Source organism: Rhinolophus ferrumequinum, chromosome 2 (assembly GCF_004115265.2).
Source record: "Rhinolophus ferrumequinum isolate MPI-CBG mRhiFer1 chromosome 2, mRhiFer1_v1.p, whole genome shotgun sequence".
NCBI lineage: Eukaryota > Metazoa > Chordata > Mammalia > Chiroptera > Rhinolophidae > Rhinolophus > Rhinolophus ferrumequinum.
Window position 1 is genome coordinate 36,112,494 of NC_046285.1, and position 24,099 is coordinate 36,136,592.

At 40.6% G+C, this 24,099-nt stretch overlaps 1 protein-coding gene across 1 annotated transcript in view; it reads right to left on the minus strand.

Annotated features, from left to right (window-relative positions):
• The window catches only part of MYH15 (myosin heavy chain 15), a 127,692-nt gene extending 103,870 nt beyond the window's left edge, over positions 1 to 23,822 (minus strand). Inside the window, 11 exon segments of the mRNA XM_033124141.1 lie at positions 3,446 to 3,538; positions 3,631 to 3,694; positions 5,849 to 6,088; positions 8,295 to 8,317; positions 8,955 to 9,020; positions 9,023 to 9,110; positions 10,550 to 10,671; positions 10,674 to 10,692; positions 14,462 to 14,560; positions 20,436 to 20,614; positions 23,765 to 23,822. Of these exon segments, the coding sequence (XP_032980032.1) occupies positions 3,446 to 3,538; positions 3,631 to 3,694; positions 5,849 to 6,088; positions 8,295 to 8,317; positions 8,955 to 9,020; positions 9,023 to 9,110; positions 10,550 to 10,671; positions 10,674 to 10,692; positions 14,462 to 14,560; positions 20,436 to 20,614; positions 23,765 to 23,822 (1,051 nt within the window).
• Between the last annotated feature and the right edge of the window lie 277 nt (positions 23,823 to 24,099).

Sequence of the window (24,099 nt, forward strand, 5' to 3'; positions counted from 1 at the left end):
TGGCTGTTCTAAATAATGTACAGACTAAATGCCTGAGTGTTTAAGAAACTCGGAAAGGCCTTTAGCTGAAACCATTGTCCCCACTGGGCCTTATAAAATTTTATTTTCAAGGAGAAATAAATTTTAATTGGATTGAGGATTGAGGTCATCTCAAAGGAGTACCGTGTAAACAGGAATTACTTTATTTAATTAATTTCCTTTCTACCAAGAGAAATGGCCCTGAGAGAATGAAAAACAAAGTGAATTCATTTTTATGAGACACCATGAGGGCCAGAGAGATTGTGTAGGCCAGTGAGAGCCCACACAGAAGACTGTTGACCATGGAATTGACTATTGGCACATGGAATGAGGACCTTGTCAGGAGGGGTAGAGGTGGATAGCACAGAGAAAAGGGATGATAGAACGCTAAAGGCAAAAGTTGATTGCTTCATAATTTCTAAAAGTGCAGGCCTCAACCTTTGTACAGGTTCATTTTGAGACGCCACTCTCCAGTAGGAGATGCAGAGAGTTCATTAAGAGTATTTTATCATTTGAGGTTTTGTTTTGTCATCCTGACATTACATTTTCCTTTCTACATGGGTGAACGTTCTCTGAGACTCAGCTGTGGTCACCATGAAAAGCAACAAAGCCGATATTGGGCCCAAACGATTTAGGATCATTAACAAACGAACATCTGGAGCTAGTGCCTCTATGTCATATCTCCCATCACTACCTGTTCCTTACATGTGTGTGTACAGCTGAAGAGGTAGTGCACTGCTCACCTCCAGAGAGAGTCATTCCCATAGTCTGCAGTTCAAATAGCATTCTCTGGAGTTGGGCAGTGCACCATCTGCACAACCGTACACACATCTTGTGCCACCTAATGACCAGTGGGGAGAAAGGGAGTAAAGATAGACAAGTTGAAGAGAGACCTAATGGGTGAAGGGGGTGCAATTGAATATGCTCCAGAATAGGAGGTCCAGATGCTGACAATTTCATTCTCCAGAGCATTCAGGCCATGAGTAGACGGACTCAGGGGGCACTACGCAAAGTGTCAAGGATTCCAAGAGGCAAGGACATGATTCCTGACCTCTCCTCCTGAAGGGTATATACTGGTTGAATAGCAAGAATGAGTACAATAAATAAATAGAAAGAAAAAAACCAAAGAAAGGAAAGAAGGAAGATATGTGCAGGACCAGGCTGTACAGGTGACATTAAAAAGAAAAGGATTTTGAGAAGCCATATCTGAGGGGACTGAGGAAGTGGGTTTAGCCACGCCTAGAACAGAAGTCAACCTTAACTGAAAGGAAAGGAGGGAAGCGATGATCCAAGTCATGTAGAGACTAGGTGGAGGCTGGCTCTGGGGTCACACATGACCCCATTTCCTCTGCTCCTTCCATGGGTGGCCAGCCTCTATGCTGTGATTATCCGTACCTACCTCTTTCGTAGCACACAAATGCTACTCTTTAGGAAATTTGGGCATAATGCTCATATTACTAAGTTGTGCCCTCTTGTATCAGTCCTCAGGACCCTCTGAAGTTTTTCTTTTGGCATACATAAGTAGAAAGTGTTCTAAATTTAAAAATGTCCCACACGATGACAATTCATGTTGAAAACAGGTGAATCGACAATCCTCAGTTTGGACCAGCAGATGTCAGTCTTTGTGCAGTAATCAATCTAGCAGCCCGCGAAGATTCAACAAGACAGATGAATGCAGGGGAGGTATGCATTTTCCACAGTAACCCAGTTTTCAGGTGGTTGTATTAGTAAACAGGAAAAGTTTAGTAAACACCAAAATATCTTGCAGTCACTGCCGGTACTCACATTGAACCTTATGTGTCAAACATCCTGCACTACATAGAAATGTGTGTTAAGAATCTCTGATTTGGCAGGGTTAATCAAAGGAAGGCCCAAAACAAATCTGTGCCGGGTTTAGGGGGAAGGAAGGTGGGAAGGAGAATAGCTGCTGGTTGTTTTATATCACTAATTACACCCGTGGTGAAAATAATTGTCCAGCTTGCAGAGCTTTTCCCACCTGGTAAGGGCACTTTGGAGTTCATGACCGTGCAGTCAAAATATTGCCAGATTTATGCCATACTTAACCTAAGCATAACGGGCTGGGGGAATGGTTCCTCATCAATTTGCTCACCTGGATTTTCGATTTCACCCCACATCCACTCCTGGGGGAACACGGTTGTCTACAATGGCTTACCTCATATGCAACCCCTTTGAAATACAATCAGCTTGTCATTCTGCCCTTCCAATGACACCCCACATCACTTAAAATGTAAACTCTGCCATAGCCTGCAAGATACTGTGTGTTCTGGCCCTGCCTATCTTCCCCTATATCACCCTATCCACTCCACTGCCCACAATGGCCATTTTGCTATTGCAAGAATACAAGTAAACCAAATGCACTCTGCCTCAGGGCCTTTGCACTCACCATTCCCTCCTCCTTGAACTTTATTCCTGAAAAATCTTTGTCTACTTGCTCCCTCACTCATTCAGGTATTTGCAAAAATATTGCCTTCTCGGAAAGATTGTGCCTAATCATTCTATCTAAAATATAACCACCACTATCCTACCAAACTCCAGTTCACTCTGTCCCCTCACCCTACTTTTTTCTTTGTAGACCTACTATTCACTGAAATTATATATTTGTTTATTTACTTATTTGCTACCTGTCTTCCATAGTAGAATGTAAGCTCACGAGAGCAGGGACCTGTTTGTCTTAGATACTTTTCTGTCCTCCATATTTAAAAAAGCAGTGCCTGGTATACCTATGTCAGTGTCACAATAAATGTTGAATGAATACATGAAATTCATTCTTGCACCCCACAAGTTTCTTTTCTATTTCTGTTCATGGCACTACCTTTATTCTAGTCAAATTACAGAATTTGGGAGTATTTTTGACTCATCACTCTCTCATTCCTATATTCAGTCATTGACAAGACCTTTACAGTCCTCCATGAACCTACCCCCTCCCCCGCTCGTTCCCACAGACACTGCCTTAGACAACTGTCTTGTCATTTCATACCAGGACTATAACAGTTACTTCCTTCCACTATTTCTGCCTCCAGTGCATCCTGCTCCTCATACTAGCATAACAACCGTTGCCTTCAAGAAATCATGATCTCCTATTACCCCATCCCCACCTCTACAACACACACACACACACACACACACACACACACACACTCACTCACTCATTCATTTAACTTTGCTAGGCATCCTACTCACCTCCAAACACTACCAAATTGGGAAAAAAAAGTGTTATCATTTATTCTCTACCTATACAAAATTATAGAACATCGGTTCTATAATTGGTTCAATTCCCTACATTTTAGGGTAAATAAACTGAGCTCTAAAGAAGAAAAGACTTATCAAATAGCATTTGCCAGGTATGACAATCTGACTTCTGTCTCCTGTTTTACAATGACCCTCAGCTCCAGAATAATTCATTTACCGTGTTCTTTCTTTCCAGACAGAATTTGATAGAATATGTAGTATTTCCTCTCTCCAGGTTTCTGGAAAATCACCTGGGACTTTTCAAGCAAATTTGTTGAATGAGAAATGGATAGATACATACTTAGGTGTTCTTGCAAAACCTAGAAGAAAAGTGATCAGACAGTGAGTGCATTGACCACTTTCAGATGTCAGTGTCTGCAGATGACAGCTTGCCTCTGGCACAAAAGTGCATCCTGATGAATTTGCTCTAAGGGGACACAGAACAGTCTGCTATTGAAACATTCCAAACAGTTGCAATGGCTTCACTATACACATCACTCACAAAGTGACTACTTTCCTAAAAGTTAAGAAAAAAATAGGCAACATGGGTCTGAGGTAACAATGTCGAGACAGCCAGAATAATCATCAGGACTAGCAGGGGTCCTGGATTCTAGTCTCAGACTTGCTAATTGCTAGCCGTGTGTCCCTGTGTGCACTACTGACTCTCTCTGGGCCTCAGTGTTCTTATCTCCAAATGAGGAAAATAATATCTGCTTAGCGTATTCTTTCGTTTATTCAACAAACTTTAATTGAGCATCTACTAGGATCCAGGAAACCTGCTAGGCATTAGAAATACCACATTAGGAAAACAGATGTGGTCCCTACTCTTCCAGATTCTAGGTATAAGCAGCTAATGCAAGGGCTCTAACACAGGAACATAAGGCATGTCTTTAAAGAAAAGGCAATTGTGCCTGAGTTTAGCATGTAAGAGAAAAGGGGGCAGGGCAGAAAAACGGAGCCTGAGAAGGAGACAGGCACCAGGCACTGTATTACGGAAGCCATGTAGGCCCAGACAGGAGAAGGGTTCTGTTATATGTGTGCTCAGGAAACACTGGGTGGTTTTAAACAGAGGAGTAATGTGATATGATTTATGTTTTGAAACACCACTTTGGCAAAAATAATAGATGGGGCTCCCTTCCTTCCTTCTCAATGAAAAGTCAAAGACAGGATCTAGTGGGGAAGAAAGACTGCCCAGAGGTGAAAGAGCCTGCAGCAGAACGCCAGACACAGCCAAGAAGACAGGCCAGTGGCAGCTAGAGCCTGTGGATGACACGTGGGTGCTGGGCAGGGCAGGCTGGAGGAGGCCTGCCCCTGCAAGGAAGGAATCAGAGCAGGACAGCAGCCTGGCAAGGGAAGGAGAGTGGCTGCTCGGGGGGATTGAGCCGGTAAGTTAAAAAAAAGGCAGGATAATAGGACACACACACACACACACACACACACACACAGTATTAATTGAAAAAATTTAACCTGGATTTTTTGAACCCCCTTTTCTCTCTTGTCCTTTCTCTCCTCCCTTCCTTCTTGCATTCATCTATTTTTGTTTAGTTTTCTTCTCTACTTCGTTATTGCCTTCCATCCTTCCAACATTTTTCTTGTTCTTCTTTTCAATTGCTTTCTTTCCCTCTTATTTATCTTTCTTTATCTCGATAGTCTTTCTTTTTCTTTTATTCTCTTTCCTTTCTTTTATTCTTCCTTCTCATCTTTCTCCCCCTCCCTTCCTTGCTTTCTTCCTTTTCTTTCCTATTGTTTTTCTTTCTTTTTTTTTTTCTGGCTTTCTTTTTTTCATATTTCAGCAGAAAAATCCCTTCACATTTTAACAAATCCAAATCTAGCAGTCGTTTTTATGGTCCAACATTAGCACCTGCTATGCAGCCAGACATTGCAAGTACATCTAAAGCCTTAGAGGGAAACTAGCCAAATCAGCAGGAGGCTATTACTTAATTATGCCCAGAGATTCAAACAGGAAACCTTCTGTAAATTTCGTTATAAATTATACAGTGGCTCCCTGCCACACTCATTCTTGGCATAAAATGGATTTGTGAAACTAGGGTTTGAAATCCAAATTCTTCCTCTATCATGGGATTGCTAGCTATGAAAAACTACTTTAAAAAATACTTTCTCCCAATAAGAAAATATTCCCAGTTAAAATTATACAGGGGTAGAGAGGGCCATAGGCAGGAATAGAAACAATAATTGTAATAAGTGAATTAGGAAGTGCTTATTAAATTGACATGTTGTAAGGAGTGTAGAAAATTATAAAGGAGAAAGTACTTTCAAATATTTAAAATGTAATAAAATATAAAACATTATTAGTGGAAAGGAATTTGGAATTATTATGACAAATATGTTCTTCCTAAAATTGACAGATAGGAGATTCTCAGGTACATATTTTTATGTATCTTTAATTGTATTAATGATGAAACTGGTTAAAATTTTTTTTGAGGAATCGAATATTATATACTTTAATCAAAGACCTTCTTAGATGTGCTAGACATTTTTTCATACCTATGTGTTCAGACATGAATTTTACCATTTGCTTAAAAATAAAGACTCTGAGAGACTGCTCAATCATACCACTTACAAAACAAGAGGAGTTGTCATTTCTCAGGGTTTTGGCATTTCCAAATGCTTCCAGGATTAGACTGACTTGCTTGATTTGCTCTTCTAAAGTCCCCGGAGACACAGGTAAGAGAAGTACAGCTGATGAAGATTTTAGCAGAATTCTGTAATGTGGCAAGCCCTCCATCCCCAAGTCAAACCCATTTTTGCTTTGATAACCAGTAGCCAAAGCTGCTTCCAGATTTGGTGATAAAATGTTATTCTAGAAAGGGGACTCAGAAAAACAGATGGACAAGAGACTGACTTAATACATGACGCCCCTATAAATATATGTGAGAGCTCACTTATTTGCAATGCTTCTCTTTTGGTTGGTATTGGCCTGAATGGGAAAAGAAAATGGATAGTTACCAAAATAAACAACAAATGTCACAGCCTATTTTTCAACTTCATTCCATATTATTTTCCCCCCTTGTTAATCACCATCTCGTCTCATCTAATCCTAACATCTGAATTTTATCCTAAGATAACACAGCAGACTCTTGGCACTGTTAAATTGTATATTTGTTTGCTATCATTCCTAAGTAATCCAGAAATCCATATCAAGCAATGGCTTACAATGGTATTGGTCTTGAATTTGAATCATGTGTGCTCAGGTTCATGGACCACAGCAGGTCATCTGTGCAGCATGAGTCTGAATGACTACTTAGCACCCAACTTGCAACATGGCTTTTTGTCTTCCAGTCAGCCTCAAAAACCCATTTTTATGGAAGAAAATTATATGGATTTAGAAACACTATATCGCTTGTAAGTATTATAGGTCTACTTTCCTTTAAATAAGTAAAAGGCTATATGAGCAAAGATTTTTATAGAAGTCTTATGTACTATGTATTGTGTTATGCATTATCATAGGCTCAATGGCTAGATTAAACAAACAAATGCACATCAGATATCTAAAGAAATCAATCAAATTCAGGAATATGATGATTGGAAAAGAAACTTTCCATGTTTTGAAAATCGGACCAGATTGCTTTTTACACTTCTTACTTTGCAAAAACAGCAGGAAATATCCAGGAATGAATTGAAAAAAGCAAAATGTCAATGTCAGACATGGAAAGATGAGAGGCTCTAACAGCTCCAATAACTCACTGATTTTGAGTTCCATTCCGGATTATCTAATTTTATTTTGCATACAAACTCTCATGGTCTAGCTATCTTCAAATTATAAAACCCATTAACCTGTTAATGGAGCTAAGCAAAGTGAGCTAAATTTAAAATCACCAAGGATAAAAATAATTAAATAGAGAGAAGATAAAGTTCTTTAGAACCTGAAACGTGATTAAGGTTGAGGGTACATCCATCGGGCATTTGGAATTTGATCCAGACATTATTGGTAAAGGAAGCAGACTTCTATTGGTGCATATTTATGGGAGTCTCCCAGCTCATGGTAGTCAAAGGGATTAGGAAATATTAAAAGTGGCCATTCAAGGTGCTGATGACCCTAGCCTTTAGGGAAGGTGGTTTGGACCTTAAGTGACTAATTCTCAGAGGGCCCACCAATCATTTCACCAGGTAAATGGGCTTTTCTAACTTTGATAACAAGCTAACTTTGTAAAATGGGGACAGCACAGTGGTAAATTTATAGCCTCATCACCCAAAGCATCATAGGATCAAGGCCTGCCTTAACCTGTATGAAACTCCAAAAAATAGTCTATCCCCTCTGCTAAGGGCTGAACTCTAACTAAGAGTTCTAAGCTCTAAGACTCTGAGGCCCTATTATTTTTCTTGGGACGTCTGAAGCCAGTGGAGAGCTCAACACATGAGGTGGCATCACCATTGCACAGGAAGACCAACGACTTGAGCACTTCACTCTTGAGTCTCAGCTATCCACTCAGCCACCATGCTGACAGTTCACCTGGCCAGCCAATGCTTTTCCCATCAAAATTAATATACAAGATGGTATCATTGAAGACTTTTCCTTCCTTCCTCTACACCCGCTGTCCTGTCCCTCTAAGTCTCACCATTTTTTGAGTTCCCACTACTTAATATACCTTAGTCTGCCCCAATCTGGCTGGCACAATAGCATGTTATCTGTTCCATGGTCATCCCCATTGGACTTTCAGTCTATCTGCCTAATTAACCAGTCCAGAGACCTTTGGAAATTATTATTTGGATAGGGAGCTCTCTCCATCAAGAAGGTAATTAAGACCAGCTTGTGCACTTGTGCGTTCTAAAGTATCTCCTAAAATGGTGGAGGCAGCCTAGCTGGCACCATATTTGGAGTAATCACTTTATGTTATGAAAATTTCTGGAGTAACTTATTCTTTCTTAGAATGTATTCTATATCTAAAGATCAAACGATTTATAGACAGAGAATTTGTCTTTTATTCCTAGTGAAATGTAGATGTCTGTTTCTACTGAAACTCTCACTGCTGGCCAAAAAGAAAAAGCAAGGCAAACACTTATGTGAAAAGTATAGACTGATTCTCTCGATCTACAAAAAGAAAGGAAAATGTCAGCTATTCTTCTGCCAAAGCTGCTACCTATTGGCATGAACTTATTCAAAATTTCTTTGTTGCAATTTGAAGTCATACACAAGGACGGGATTTGCTCTGTATACAGTTAGAAAAAATTACCATTTAATAGAGTAAAATAGATTATTTTTACTGCCCCTATGTGTGCCAGTCGTAAGAACACACAAATTCTAGGCCTATTTCCTTGCTCCAAATACAAATAACAACCAGCTAATGGTTGACAATTTTTGCCATACTAAATCTTTCAAAAAGTATGGTGTCATAATAGCTACAGAAAAACTTTATGCCAGAAAGTCTAGCGGGCACTTTATATAATAAAAGCTGCCATCTACAGGGGGCTTACTCTGGGCCAGCCACTGGGCTGAACAGTTTCAAAGCATTATCTCACTTAATTTGATGTACGAGCTAATAACCCTCATAACCCTAAGTGCAAGGCTCTATTTTGCTCACGTTTTATCCAGAAGGAAAAGGAGGCTTCAAGTGATTAGGTAACTGTAAAGGCCGAGCTCTGCTCACAATACCTACGTGCCACTTAGTGACACAGAGAAAAAGTAGATCAGATATTTTTACCTTTCATTTTGTAGGGCAGCCACTTGCTGTGAAGCATATCCTGAAAGGCCGTATTGGCAACAGCGAAAATGTGCGGGGGAGCCTCTGATCTCTCTTCCCTTTGTAAGCAGCCACGACTTCTTTCTGATACACTGGAAGCCGTTTGTAAGGGTTTATGCTCACACAAAAGAGACCCAAATATGCCTGAGGGAAGTTCCAAAAAGATTTCAGAAAACTGGTGAGAAATACTTCTAGGTGTGTCAGCTCTTTCACTGTCAGGTAACATTTGCTTGAATATTTACTTACAAAGGAACTGAAAGGAGAAGAGATTTGGGATGCTTGCAGACAAAGGAGTTCTAACAAGAAAAGACAGAACCAGGTTAGAGGAACAACAGGACTTGGGATTACCTCTCCCCTGGGAGATCTGCTAACTACTGACATGTCTGATACACACACTTTTCAGACAGAGAGGATGATAGCTGTAGGCCTGTAGATTTCAGGATCCAGCTATCGGGCATTTGAGTCCAGGAGGGAATCTGTGCCTCAGTAAGATTAGAAACCTGACGTTTAAGGCACTGAAGGGGAATAACTCACGTGGGCTCACTCAGTCACCGTAATGGTGGGCCACAAAAGATATGTCTATGTCCTAATTCCCAGATTCCCTGTGAATATGATCTTATTTGGAGAAAGGATCTTTTCAGGTGTAATTAAGTTAAGGATGTCAAGACGACATCTGGGCGGGCCTTAAATCCAGTGGCTAGTGTCCTCATAAGAAACACACAGAGGAGAAGATGATGTGAAGATGGAGGCAGAGGTTGGAGTGCTATAAACACAGGTAGTGTTAATAGCCACCAGAAACTGAAAGGGGCCAGAAAGGATTCTCCCCTAGCGGTTCCAGAGGGGGGTTGACTCTGCTGATTTGACTTAAAACTCTGACCTCTAGAACTGTAACAGAATAAATTTCTATTGTTTTAAGCCTCCCAGTTTGTGGTAATTGTGTTGCTCCATCCCAGAGAAACTCCTACGGTCACACAGTAAATCAGAGAGCCAAGGAGCAAGCTAGCTACACGTCAAGGTTTCTATTGTCATGGGTCCCAAATACCATCATCTTATCCTAGTCTACTCAGTGCTGCTTCTGCTGAATATGTCCTGAATAAATCAAAGTCTCAGCAACCAACCATCACCAATTTAACGATGATGGGGGAAAAACATTCCTTTCGTTGAGCACTAACTAGGTAATAGGCACTGAACTACGTGCTTTATCTAGATTCTTTTACTAAATCCTCCAAGCTACACTGGAGAGACAGACATTAGTATCCCACTTTACTGATAAACTGACTTCAAGAAGACAAAAAACTTAGCTAGTAAGTGACAAGAGCTGATATATAGACACTGGTCTATCAGGCTCCAAACTTCATGCCTTTACTTTAGTGTGACAACTTGTGGGAAGGGATATTAATACTGACAAAATAAAACTGGGGAAATTGCTAAGATAAGGACACTTCCTAGGGGGCATTCTTCAAAGATTATCCCCATGTGACTATGCTTGTATTCAATGATATCTTTTTCACCCAGGAGAGGGCTGGGACATCGCCGACATGAGTGCCAACATGGTATTTCAGTAGTATAGCATATATAGATACATAGATTATCCAGTGGTCATAGCGCCTCTTCAGGGTCTGCAGCACAGGTGCTTCGTTGAGGTGGGTCAGTATTGCCACGTCTTCAATCACTTCAAACTTTGGAGGATTCCTCTGCTGGATTCCTCCTCCTTGACACACAGACTCTGCAGAGAGAAAAACATAAGATCTATTGCCCTATTTTTCCTATGCTCATTTATTTTGCCATTGAAGGGAATTTTTCAACGAGTTGAGAGAAAGATGGCCCATTAGAGGATGGAGTCAGAAGAAGTTAAACCATCCTCAATGGAAGAAGCAGGTGTTCCTCCTGCCCACGTTTTCTCACTGCCTGAAGATGATGTTTACAACAGTGTATTTGTTGAATCAAAATTTTCTAAATTGCAGTGCCCTAATCTTGTAGCTTCCCACGGACTCGGATTGCCTTTGAGAGTATACACATCCTCTTATGCATGATCTGGTCCCTCTCCCGATGTCTCAACACATCCTGGAGGTTTAGAAGAAGGAATCTGGAGTGAAGGGTCAAGGAGGCAGACTCATCCTTGTAGACTTAGTTCAAACATAGCCTCTTTCCCAAATCTGCCCCAACTTGCCCAGCTCATTTTTAACATTCTTCTACCATATATTCAACCTGTACTATCTTGACATTATTAGTTCTCGTGCATGTTTTAATAATTGACTATGTTACACTGTTTCCCAGCTAGATTACAAGCAGCTTAAAAAGGAATTTTGATGTTGTCTTCTATCTTTATTAAAGCTCCTATCACAATGTTAGGATCATGGCGGGTATTCAATAAATATGATCTCTTAATTAATGTGGATGCATTACTACTACCAAATAGTTTAGCTTAGAGTTCCTCTCAAAATTTCCTAACACCATTTCCTATAGCTCCTTTTCCTTAATTAATAAATATTGACATCAACTGGTTGCTCCATTTAATCCTGGTGGGTGATGGCTTCTCCTTCCAAGGCTCTCACACTCTCTGTATTCTTGTTGTTCCAACAGTAATCCCTTTTCTTTTGAGTCCCTTCAATTTTCATATTTCAAGGACTCCTTCTCTTCTGTAGAACATCACCAATGTTCTTCCATAAATATTACTCTACATCCACTGGCTTGATTGCCTCTGTTAATGTTATAAGGACCAACAGTGATTGGAAGTACAGTCACTTCTAATATCAGGAGGAGGAAGCCTGGAACCAGGGAGATGCAGAGTGGAGCTGCTGGCACGGGACCTCCATTATATGATGGAAGGCCAAACAGGGCAAAACAAACCACCTTTAGACTCCTCTATACATCATTAACTTCTTGCTTTCATGCTCTTTTTCCTATGATTTCTTTTTAAAATCATAGTTGTAACCACATTATATTTACAAATCACCTTAAATAGTGTAGAAAGATACCGTGTTTCCCCGAAAATAAGACCTAGCCGGACAATCAGTTCTAATGCGTCTTTTGGAGCAAAAATTAATGTAAGACCCAGTCTTATTTTACTTATTTTTATAAGACCCGGTCTTATTTTTATAATAAAATATAAGACCGGGTCTTATATTAATTTTTGCTCCAAAAGATGCATTAGAGCTGATTGTCCGGCTAGGTCTTATTTTCGGGGAAACAGGGTAGCTGTTTTGGAGATGTGCTCAGAAGACCATGCCTCTCATCTGGAGGTCTAATAAAATTGAGTTGGACACCATCAAGAAAGTGAAAAGACAACACACAGACTGGGAGAAAATATTTGCAACTCATATATCTGATAAAGGAATTTGTGTCCAGAATGTATAAAGAATTCTTACAACTCAATAACAAAAAAGTAATAAACCAATTAAAAATGGGAAAAGGGTTTGAATAGACATTTCTCTAGAGAAGACACCCAATGGCCAATAAGAATGTGAAAAGATGCAACATTATTTGTTATTAGTGAAATACAAATAAAATCACATTGAAATACTACTTCATACCCACTAGAATGGCTATTAGAAAGATAAATAATAATGTGATGGTGAGGATGTAGAGAAATTACAACTCTTAGACATTGCTGGGGGGAATGTAAAATCATTCAGCTACTTTAGAAAATAGTTTGGCAGTTCCTCAAAATGCTACGCATATGAATTACTATATGACTCAGCAATTCCACTCCTAGGTATATATACCTAAGATCAATTAAAACACTTGTCCACACAAAAACTTGCGTATGAATGTTCACGGCAGCATTGTTCATAATCGCCAAAACATGTAAAACACCCAATGCCTATTAACTGATGAATGAATAAACAAGTATAGTATATCCATACTATGGAATATTATTCAGCTATAGAAAGAATGAAGCACTGATACATGGTACAACATGAATGAACCTCAAAACCATTATATATACTAAGGGAAAGAAGCCAGACACAAAAGATCACATGCTGTATGATCCCATTTATCTGAAAGGCCAGAATAGGCAAATCTGTGGAGAAAGAAAGTAGATCAGTGGTGGCCTGGGGCTGGCGCGGGGAGGAGAGATAGGGGAGTGACTGCTAATGGGTGTAAGATTTATTCTTGGGATGATGAAAATGTTCTAAAATTAGATTATGCTGATATTTGTACAATTCTTTGAATATTTGAGAAACCATTAAATTGTATATTTTAAAGAGGTGATATATGGTATCTAAAGTATATTTCAATAAAGTTGTTCAAAAAGTTGGTATGAACAATGATGGAAAAGAGACATTCAAATCTGTTTTGCTTTTTTTTTCCTTTTAGTAAGAGATTGTCCCAAGACTAAATGGCTCAAACTAAGTCCTTCTCTTTCCTTATGTAGAACATTCTGAATTTTCCCTTGCCTATCTACTTACGTTCCTACTGATAAGGCCCAAATTCCTCCCTTAATTCCATCAGTCAGTTATATAAAATCTACCTAATTTGGGATGTTTTTATGTCCAGATACTACCAGGAAGGCATATCAAGACACTATATAAGTAGTAGTTTATGAGTGGCCTCCAGAATTTTACAATTCAAGTGGCAAAGCTTTAGATCATAAATTGTCCAAATACAAAGATAAGGGTGTGAAGAAGACAAACTTTCCGATAATGATTCTACTTGTCTGTTATAGGATGCTGTAGGAACTTATGCAGTTGGGACAGAATTGGAAGGAGACTGGAGAAGTGAATATGGGCAGGGGATCATCTGTGAAATCTACAAGGAAGTGTTCATCCGAGCCAGGCCAGGAGTACAACCAGCTCACTGCCGGGGGCTGGCAGGCAACCTGAGGTCGGTGATGTAGGTGAAGGTTCTGAGAGTGGGCCCTCTGCTCAGTATCACCCTGCTGCTCTGAATGCCTAGGTGACAGGGCGTCGGGGTTGGGGACTTTTACAACCTCAGTACACAGTCCCTCTGTGACCCCTTACAGTCTAGCTTATGCCCCAACACTTGCCCTAAACTTTTCCTTAAAAGGTCATCAGTGACCTAATTATGAAATGCAAGGCTTTGTCCAAGCCCTTAATCTTTTTCTCTAGCATTTGACATTTACTGGCCATTCCCTCAACTCCTGGCTTCTCTGACACTGTGCCATTCTTATTCAAATTATCCATCTCTTTGTTGATCCTACAAACAATTTGCTCCTTAGGTCATTGTTCATTCCAGGGGGACCTTTCAAAAAAAAACCTGAAACATTAATGAAAGCAGTGGAAAAAGTTGTGAGTTCTAGATTCAATGATCTTTACCACTGGCTATCATTTTACACTGATTTATTCAATGTTGGTCATTAAATCTTTGATAACAAGTGGAGGAGTTTCTTATAGATGAATGAGATTTCCAGAGCATATCAGTGGCATCTCCTACCCCAGGTCTTTAATTAAACTATTAGTGAAAAAAACATTTAATTATTTGATTAAATTGAAAACTTAGTCATCCCTGAGATGAAATAAAGATTCCTTTACCTGTCCATCTGCTGTCTCAACAATTATTTTGCCATCATCGCCACTCCCTTTAACCTTGGCCTCAACGTAAGCGTTCTTGTCATCACGTGTCCAGCATGTCTTCTTCTCCATCGAGAAAACACATTGATTATAACTATAATAGTTGTACACAATATACATTGGACACTTTCATACTGATAGATATGATCTGGTTTCTGCTAATTCTGCTTGTGTTGAACAAACCTTTACCTCTTGTCTAGTTGGAATCTGCACCCCCTTAAGTTGTATAAAGAATTATACCACTCTTCAATACATTGATAAGCCCATATCTTATTCCGATATCTACAGCTGGGGTCCCACTATCATCCAAAAAAACATGAGCGTGTTCTCTGTACAGGTTAGAACTGTCACTCCAGCTGATCAATGTGTTATTTTCACCGGCTGCCCCAACCATTGTGCTGCTCTTTCGACTGATGATGGCCCTAACTGCAGCTCCATCACTGTTACAATTTATGCCAATGCACATGTTAAACTACCCGCTGGATAGTTCCTTCTCTGTGGGAAGGTGGCTTACTCCTATGTTCCAGCTTATAGTACCAGGGGACCCTGCTCTCTCGGAAGGTTAACTGTCTTCGTACCCCAAAAGCCTCGTCGGGTTAGACATCGCAGAGAACTCATTCTAGATCCCAGCTGTGACAGCGATATACATTTATTTAGTCCAGCTGAATATATTTCTTTATCGCTCTTTGCAGTACCTGCTATGACCATAGCCTTAAATGTGGAACTAGCCACATGGCTTGTTCAATGGCAGAGGCCCTGAATGCTACTTCACAGGCTATACACGCCTTGGGCTAAGAGTTAGGACAAGTCAAAGAAGCAGTTCTCAAGAACGGAGCTGCCATAGACTACCTACTCCTCAAACACAATCAAGGATGTGAAAATTGTAAAGGATTATGCTGCTTCTATCTTTCTGATAATTCTCATTTAATAGAAGATAAGATACAATAAATCCGTAATATAGTTTCCAATATTAAACAACAGACAGAAGTCTTTGGCTTAGATTTATCCTTCCTTACTTCCTGGCTTGCTAGCTTAGCAGGAGCCTTTCTCGTATTTCTCTTATTCATTATTATAGGAATCACCGCTTGCTGTTGCCTACGGTGCATCTCTGCTAGTGCACCACTCGCTAGCTGGCTACAAGGGCCTCCAAAGCAACAAAACCCTCCTCTGGATCTGCTCTTCTACTGGGGACCCTTAGATAGACCTCTGGACAAGCCCTAGCTGCCAGTCTCTTTCTACGTCCCTCCTCAGCCTGAAGTAGCCAGAGCGGTCATCGCTCATACCCCCTAACAGCAGTTAGGGTTACGTTTTCAGAGGGGAGATTGAGACAGGTTAGTTAGCACGTTGTTAGGTAGACAGGGTGTATGGGGGGTCCCTGGTGGAATAAACAAAACAGCGGCCATATCCTGAAACTCCAGGTTCTGCAATGTCTCCTTCACTCCAGGACAGAGATATGAGAATACGCCTTGAGGTTAATAAATTATCTCAAATCCCTTTTGGCAGAACAAAGGAGCAGATCTAGTAGGTAGGAATAGGTTATTTCGTTAATCCCTTCAGCATCATGGGCAAACAGGACAAACCTAATAGATGAATTCCATTAGAAGGCCCCAGTCTCCTTCCCCAAGCAGGCAAGGGAAGGTATAAAAGTAAAAGTCTTTTGCCTCAGCTAGTGGGCTTCCCAGTTTCGGGTACCCCTTCCCGCTTGGGAGCTGCAACCTCTTCTCCTGCTTTTAATAAACTATCTTCTTTTACAACTCTTTGCCTCGCCTGAGTCAGGGTTTCCATTCTTCTGTCTCAAGAGACATGATGCCAGCCTACACCCAGAAACTGCTGGCAAATCCTACATCACTTGCTGACTTGGGATCACCAATACAGGTAATTGCAAAATTAGATAACGTCACGCAAGGTCATCCTACAATGACTCTGTAGGAACAAGAAATATTTCAGCAAGGAGAGGCTAGGAACATCATAGTCCATTTTACTACAAGAAAGTTACCTGCCCAAACCTTACCCACTCCTCCTCACCCCAAAACTTAGCTCCTACTTACCCCAGGTCCTGGGTGGTTGTCCTGACGCTCTGATCCTTCCCAGCTCCCTTCCAAAACACCTCACTCAGAAAGGTCTGGTTACAACTAAGTGAAAATTTAGGATAGTGGTCATGTCTGTCGCTCAGGGTTTCTTTAGACCTTATTTTAAATTTTGGAATGAAATCCTGCTCAGAGAATGACATAGTAGGATTGGATGGGGGTGGATTGAAGAGAGATATATAAGTTATTTTTGTCATGCAGCAAAACTGGTTCATACTTTTTTCCCCTATATGTTATTTTTTTCTCCTCAGCCTCCTCACGCCCATGACCCACCCCTAAGCAAAGCAGCCTTCCACAAAGTGATTAACCAATGAGAGGTTTCTGGTGAAATGAGCTAGAACTCATATGAATACCTGAGGCCGCTTCTCTGGCCTCACTCAGAAACTTCTCAAGTTCTCTCCTGCCTGAGGCAACTAGCCAGGGAAGATGAATAAGAAACCTACTTTTTTTTTTTTTTAATTTATTTTTAATTTATTGGGGTGACAATTGTTAGTATAATTACATAGATTTCAGGTGTGCAATTCTGTATCACATCATCCATAAGTCACACTGTGTGTTCACCACCCAGAGTCAGCTCCCCTTCCATCACCATACATTTGATCCCCCTCACCCTCATCCCCCCCCGCAACCCCTTTACCTTCTGGTAACCACCAAATTACGTTCCCCAGATTAATTTTCAAACCCCGTGGCCATCCTAAGGAAAGTGAGCCTTACCAGAATCTCACAAAAGTCCCCCATCAAAGCAACTCAAGTAGATAGAGGGAAGGGAAGAGGAGAGCCTCTGCTGGAGGAGGAAGAATATAAACCCTGGCTAGGGGGTGCATTGGTGAAACCCCGCTGCAGCCATACCACTGGTGGTGATGCCAACTCCTTCACCACCACTGCCCCTAACACAGGACTCACAAAAGCTAGAGAGGCCTCCTTGCTTCAGGACAGGGCCCTCACCAGGTGCTCTCCTCAGAGGTGGAGAGGCAGACTTGGGGACAGAGTGTGTAGGAAGGGGGTGAAGTTGGGCAGCACTCACCCCTTCTTCCACCATGCTTGTCTCTGCAAAGCATTCTGGTGCTCAATACTTTCTCGCCGTCACCAACTACACAGTGTTGCCCCGTTTCCCTGATTGCAATTTGCCACTAAAATTGCTCGGGAAGAGGATTTTTCCACTCCTATCTGACTTGATTTTTCATTTGCTTCTACTTGTTTTTTGTGTTTTTAAATACTGTATTTACATTGTATTTCTTCTTTTGGTCTCTTTTTGCAAAAATGGAATTTGCTTTGTGTTATATCTGTGAAACTAAGTTTGTTTATGAAAAGCACCCATTTCACATTTACTTTGTATATTTAAGGCAAATACTCTGCATTTTAAACCAAATATTATCATTTGAAAAAACATAAATATCACCTGGCACAGATTTCCTCCCCCCACATTTTTTTGTTTGCTTGTTTGGAAAAACAACCCAAGAAAAGAGATTGAGTTGTCCATAGTCACATAGCTAATTAGTGGCAGTCATTAGAATAATGACTCTAGAAATTAAATCACCTCCCTCCTAAATCAGAGCCCTTCAATTACAACATGCTTCCTCTACCTTATATGCTTAGCTTTTTCTTCCCCAATTTTTCTCTCAAGGTTTGGATTCATCACCTACCTCATGATAAGCGACTTCTTTTATCATCCCTGGAAATAGTGGGAGAGAAGAATTTTTGGAACCTTTCCCTATCTGAGGCCCAGTCCCTGATGAGGATGTTTTTGAAGATGCAGTAAATGAACTCAGTCAACTTATAATTCTTTGAGTTCATGAATAATTGCAGAGATGGAAATGTAGACAGAAATGGATTTGAGTCAGGCCACCAGGATTTTGGTCCTGGCTGTGCTAGTAATAAGATGTAAAGAATGGTGTCATCTTTGAGCTTTAGTTTTCTCATCTGTATACTCAGGAGGTTTGCCTAGATGATTATGTATTTTTAGGTAATTACATATCTTTTCTAATATAAAGGAGAAAACTTAAAAAGTAGAGAAATGTATAAAGAATATTTTTTTAAATCACCCATGATGGATATCAGACATGACCACTGTTATCTAGCTGAAGCATCTCTTTCAAGTCTTTTTTCTATGATATTGATCAAAATTGGAGTAATAAATATTCAGTTTTGTAGTTTTTTTAAGTAGATCGTTTACGTCCTTATATAAAAATCATTTACATTTGAATGGTGTGTTGTCTTTATCTCGAAAAGCGTATTTCCTCCCTGACACCCAACAATTCTAGTTTTCTTTCCCAAGTATCATAATAATATGTTGTGTTTGTTTTCCACATTTATTGTCTCATTTGGTTCTCATGGAGGAAGATTAGGTAGAGGAAGAATTATTATCCCATTTGACAGATGAGAAAACCTAGGCACAGTAAGGAGAAGTGATTTGCTCTAATTACACAGCTAGAGAGGGTCAAGGACAGAAAATTTGAAACTAAGACTACATGCCAAATACTCTAATCACACTGCTTTAAGTTGGACTGAGTTCAAAAAAGCAAACTCCATTGTCTACTAGTCCAGGGGGATTTAAAACTCTCTTCTTTTTGCTGCCAGTGCAGTTCTATGAGGAAAAATTGTCTGGCCAAAAAAAAAAAAAAAATTAATTAAAAATTATGAGATTGTTATATTTTAAGTAATTATTTACAGTGCTGAGTCTACTAAATGTATCATCCAATTATCTTTAATGCTTTGGCCCGATTTTCATTTTCTCCCTGGCACTACCATGGTTTTGTCCTTCGTTATCGAACTACCTGCGATAAGCTTCTGCATGACAAGTTTTGGCCTCAGGGATAGTTCTGTTATTGTATTTGATTTGATGGATTATAATTAGCTACTCTAAAATGCAATCATAGTAATGAAATCCAATGACTAGAAACTGGGAACTGATCCAGGACTGGTCTGTGACGGAAATATAATATCCTACATAACTGGCTGGAATTCTAATTGGTCATATTAAAGCCTAATGTTGACTAATTCTGAGAACTAGAACAACACTCACTCAGTATTTATGTTGCATTGCTTAATAATTTTGAAATTAAATATGTAGGTGGCTTGATGCTAGATCACAGGGCGACTCTGACTCCAAATCTCCAACTGGCTGCAATTCAGAAGATGGCCATGCAGCCCAGACACGTCAAGGGAGAAGGGAAAATATATCATTTATTTAGAGCTTTTTGTATAGCACTTAGCCATTATTTTAAGGCTAAATCCTCATTAACCTTTGTTTTTGCCTGTAACCACCAAGAAATTATTAAACAGGGTGAGCTAGTGTCCCAATTATCTTTTGTTTAGTGTTGGCTGAGTGACCCCGCTGACCTAGAAGACAGCCAGAGAGCAAAGTTCCAACATTAGTCAATTCTGAAGAGGCCCAGAGGCAACTTCTATTTGTCCTGCCTTCCAGAGTCCTTTCCTTTCTCCGTCTTCACAGCATGCAGTCCACACCTGCAGTCTAAATCGCAGCCTCCTCTCCCTGCTCTGGCATTCACGGACAGACAACTAAGAGGCTTCTGAGAAAGCCTTTATCTGGGTTACTCCTGGGGGTTTCTGTGTTATAATAGCGCATCCTGGAAGAGAAAACCTGTCTCACTGCCAAGTAGGCAGGACCTGAGCCTGGCATGCCTCCCCGCACGCCTCCTCTTCTCTGCAAACCTCCGTCCCTACCCTGGATACTCTGATTCCTCAATCTCTCAGTCAAAGGTTCCTAGAGGTGGGTTATACCCCAAGCAAATAAGTTAGGCTCCAGAACTGGTGGCTCCTCTCAACCAATCAAATATCTCAGTTGCCACCTGGAAGCAGTAAAATAAAGTGAAGCCAGCAGCCACTACACGTCTTAGCATCAAGGGCAAAACCTGGAGCAAAAGCAGCTCAGCCTCACTTGTTCTGAGGAAGGCTGCAGCCTCTCCAAACTCTGATAGACCCACCCTTCTTAAAGTGATCCATCCAAATCGGCCTAGGCCTAGGAGTGAGCTGAAAGGATTCACTCTGCAGAAGATCGGTTTAGGGACTAAAAATGGAAAGGAGGCATCAGGCACTAAAATGAGAAACCATTGACTATACAAGGTAGACTGAAAAATGTTGTCTTCTTTTTAACTACCTCTATTCCTCCTTTCTCTCTGCCATGTCTCAAATTTATGACAAAATTGGACTCAAGAACAACTGACTCTGGAAGGGCCAACTTACCCACTCGACACAGAATACACAGTGAGTAGGGCCCAGGAATATATTTTAATTTTACTGTCTTTTAAAATCAGAAGAAAAACATGAATATATATGATAATGAATCAAGCCTGAGTAATACTAATTAGTCTTTATACCAACACTTTCATAAAATGTGATCCTTAATATTTTTTGTGAAGGATGGGGACCACCAATATAAAAGTGCCTAGAAACCATGAAAGTCATAATGCAACCCCAAACCACAGAGTTCTGACTTTGGCGGGTAGGAGAATGGTCCAGATGGGGAAAGGTCGAGTTGTGGGCACAATATACCGTGGTAGGAATGGAGGAAGGGCTTGAAGAAAGCTGGGTGCCTCCAGGTAGATGGAACATCATAGCCAGATGACGGCGACAGGGGGAGAAGTTATTTAGACAGATGTTCAGCATTAGAGAGTCAAGGAATAAAAAGGTGAGTATCTCGGCAGAGACGAGTGTCTAGAAGCAGATGGTATACAAACCCCAGACAGACCTTTAGGGAGCTGGCCTAGGACAGCAGTTCAGAAACACATGCTGGGGGCAGGAAGCAGGCTGTGCGGTGAAAGTTGTGAGCAGGTGTGTGAGTAAAGGAGAACCTGAGCTCAAACAGGACACGTTTCCAGTCTTGGAGGGACTGGGTTTTTGAGCAAATCATCAGGGTTAAATTCAGTGAGCATTCACGCAATACCAAAACTTTACTTACTTCATCTTTAATCTTCACACTTTACCTGAGACAATATGGAGGAGAAGAAATAGCATCTGGGCCATCATGATCCAAAATGAGAGGTCATTCACTCTAACTGACAAAAAAAGTCTTAGGCTTTTCCTCTCTGATTAAGTTTGCATGGCAAATATTGTTAGCCCCATTTTACAGATAAGAAAGTAGAGAAGGGCTTGCCAAGTTTGCTTAGCTCCAGTGTCCCACTCAAGGACTGATCAGCACCGTGGTATATCCCCTCCAAAATGAACAGTAAGCACTTTCTGTATCACACATGGGTGACAATGAACACACCTAAAGAGTAATGTATTTTACTGCACTGAATCTACTCTTTTCTTCATGGTGACTTGGGTGTGTCCAGTGATACCACCTCTGGGGTTTAAGAGTGTGGTTTAAAGCAAAGACTAGTGGTCCATTCTAAGAGTTAGTTTTAGCTCTGCCAGAAAATAGGCATGTGACTTGTAGGAAATCACTTAACCTCTCTATGTTCAGTTTCCTCACCTACACAATGCAAGGACTAGTCATAACCTATAGGGACATTGCCCGAGGTAGAAAGGGAAAGAAAACTACTCAAGTGAAGCACAGGAGCAAAAGCCCAGACGTGACCCTGAGGGTAGCATTTCCCTAGAGAACAAGATAAAATGGACATTCCTGAAGGTGAGCATTCAGAGTTAGGAATAACAATACTACTACCACTACTACTACTACTAATAATAATTATACTTGAATAGGTAGAATGGAGCAACAGAAAGGAAGGTTCTGAAATTTAGGCAGAGAAATTTAGAAACATTCTACAGAAAACATTGTAGACTCTGGGCAGCGACCCGAAGAAAGCAGTATTTTAGGAAAATGTCTCTGACAGCAAATTCGGGGTGGATTGGAGCAGGGAGAAGCCGTAGTCAGGGAAACAAGCTGTGAGTCTGTATTTGGGGGAGAACAAAGCTGTATCCTTCTCCTTTCACTACATGTGGCTTCCTGGTGGCTTGCACTCAGTAGACAGAAGGGCTCAGGAAGTAGATTTTGGATATAGAAGATATTCATACACATCTGTGCGCGTGTGCATGTACAAGTTTTCTGGAAGAATCCCTAAGAAACAGGGACCTGGAGAGTGGGAACAGGATGCGCGTGGGAGAAGGAGACAGTTACCCTTCACTTCGTACCATTCTGGTCTATTACAATGTGTGGCATGCACATGTGTTTTCATAGTTAACAGATTTGTAAAAGTAGTTCTTGTTATAACATTCAAGGACGAACGATCACATCAAAACCGAACACACAGCTGTGCAAATGTCTTCGCTAGTCTGGGCCACTTAGCATATTTAAAGGTATGCGGGAAATAGTATATGTAGAAAGCAGCACTAGATGGGAGAAAACTGCATATGCCAGGAGTACAGAGGACCTGGAAATTGTCTGGGAAGGTAACTGAGGCCAAGAGAATGAGTCACCTGACAGCAAAGGAAGGATCAGAGTTTTGCTTCCTCCGTGGCCTCCTAACTCAAGGCCCCTGTCATCTTCTGGGTCCCTTTCATTTCAAGTTGCACACGTGGCTTTAGAACTTTATAGCATAACATACTTTTTACAGCACAGTCATATCAACACCTTGAAATAGAAATGAAAGAGCCCAAACTCCCAAAAAAAAGCAAACAAATTAACCTCGCAAGCAAAATAAACAGGAAGTATATTTTAATCATGACAGAGAAACATACATGAATACAGACCTAAAGGTAGTTCTTTCAGAAGGAAAAAATGAATCTATATATTGAGAGGAAATTAAATTTGAGACTGGTATTTTGGCTTTTTTTTGTCAAAAGATTCTGAGACTTACTGTAAACTTGTATCTGCTGGTAAATACTATATTAAAGAGGCAGAAAAGAGAAGGGAGCAGGGTTAAAATGCTGGCAGAGGAGAGGAAGGAATAAGGATGAGGACTGACGGCACGTTGCTGTGAATGCCTCACATCTGGGCCCAGGGCTCCCTCTGAGCCTTCAGGAGCTTGATTTGTCAACTTGTACTGGGATGATGAGACTCTGGGAGTCACGTAGCTCGTAAGTGTGATGACCGTATTATTTATTATCCAAACCTGGACATATTTCTTTCATACCTAGACACTTTTGTGAGTTAAACGGGGTGTTATTAACAATTAAACCTGGGCAACAGACATAATCTGATACTGTTCCCAAGCAAATAGGGACAGGTGGACACCCACTCAAAGGAGAATTCATGACTTGGAATGATAATTCATACATTGGCGATAAAGGTGGACCTTTTCGGTAACTACAACGTCCAGCTTACTTGCATCCATTATGCACAGGGTACTGAGAGAGCATCACCATCAGAAAGTTGAACTCAGGGAGAGGCCTTAGATACTCATGTCTGTAGTACAGCCAAATAACTCCTCCTGTTCTGTTCTAGCATTCACTTTTTCAGGGACTGGGTGAATAAGTATTAATCTATAAATCACCACTCTTCCATTTGCATTGATATGATGCAATTTCCAGAAGTAAATGTAGTTTAGTTACCTTGTTAACAAGATAAAGACAAGAGGTGAGAAGGCCTGATGTGAGCTTTTCATCTTAGCC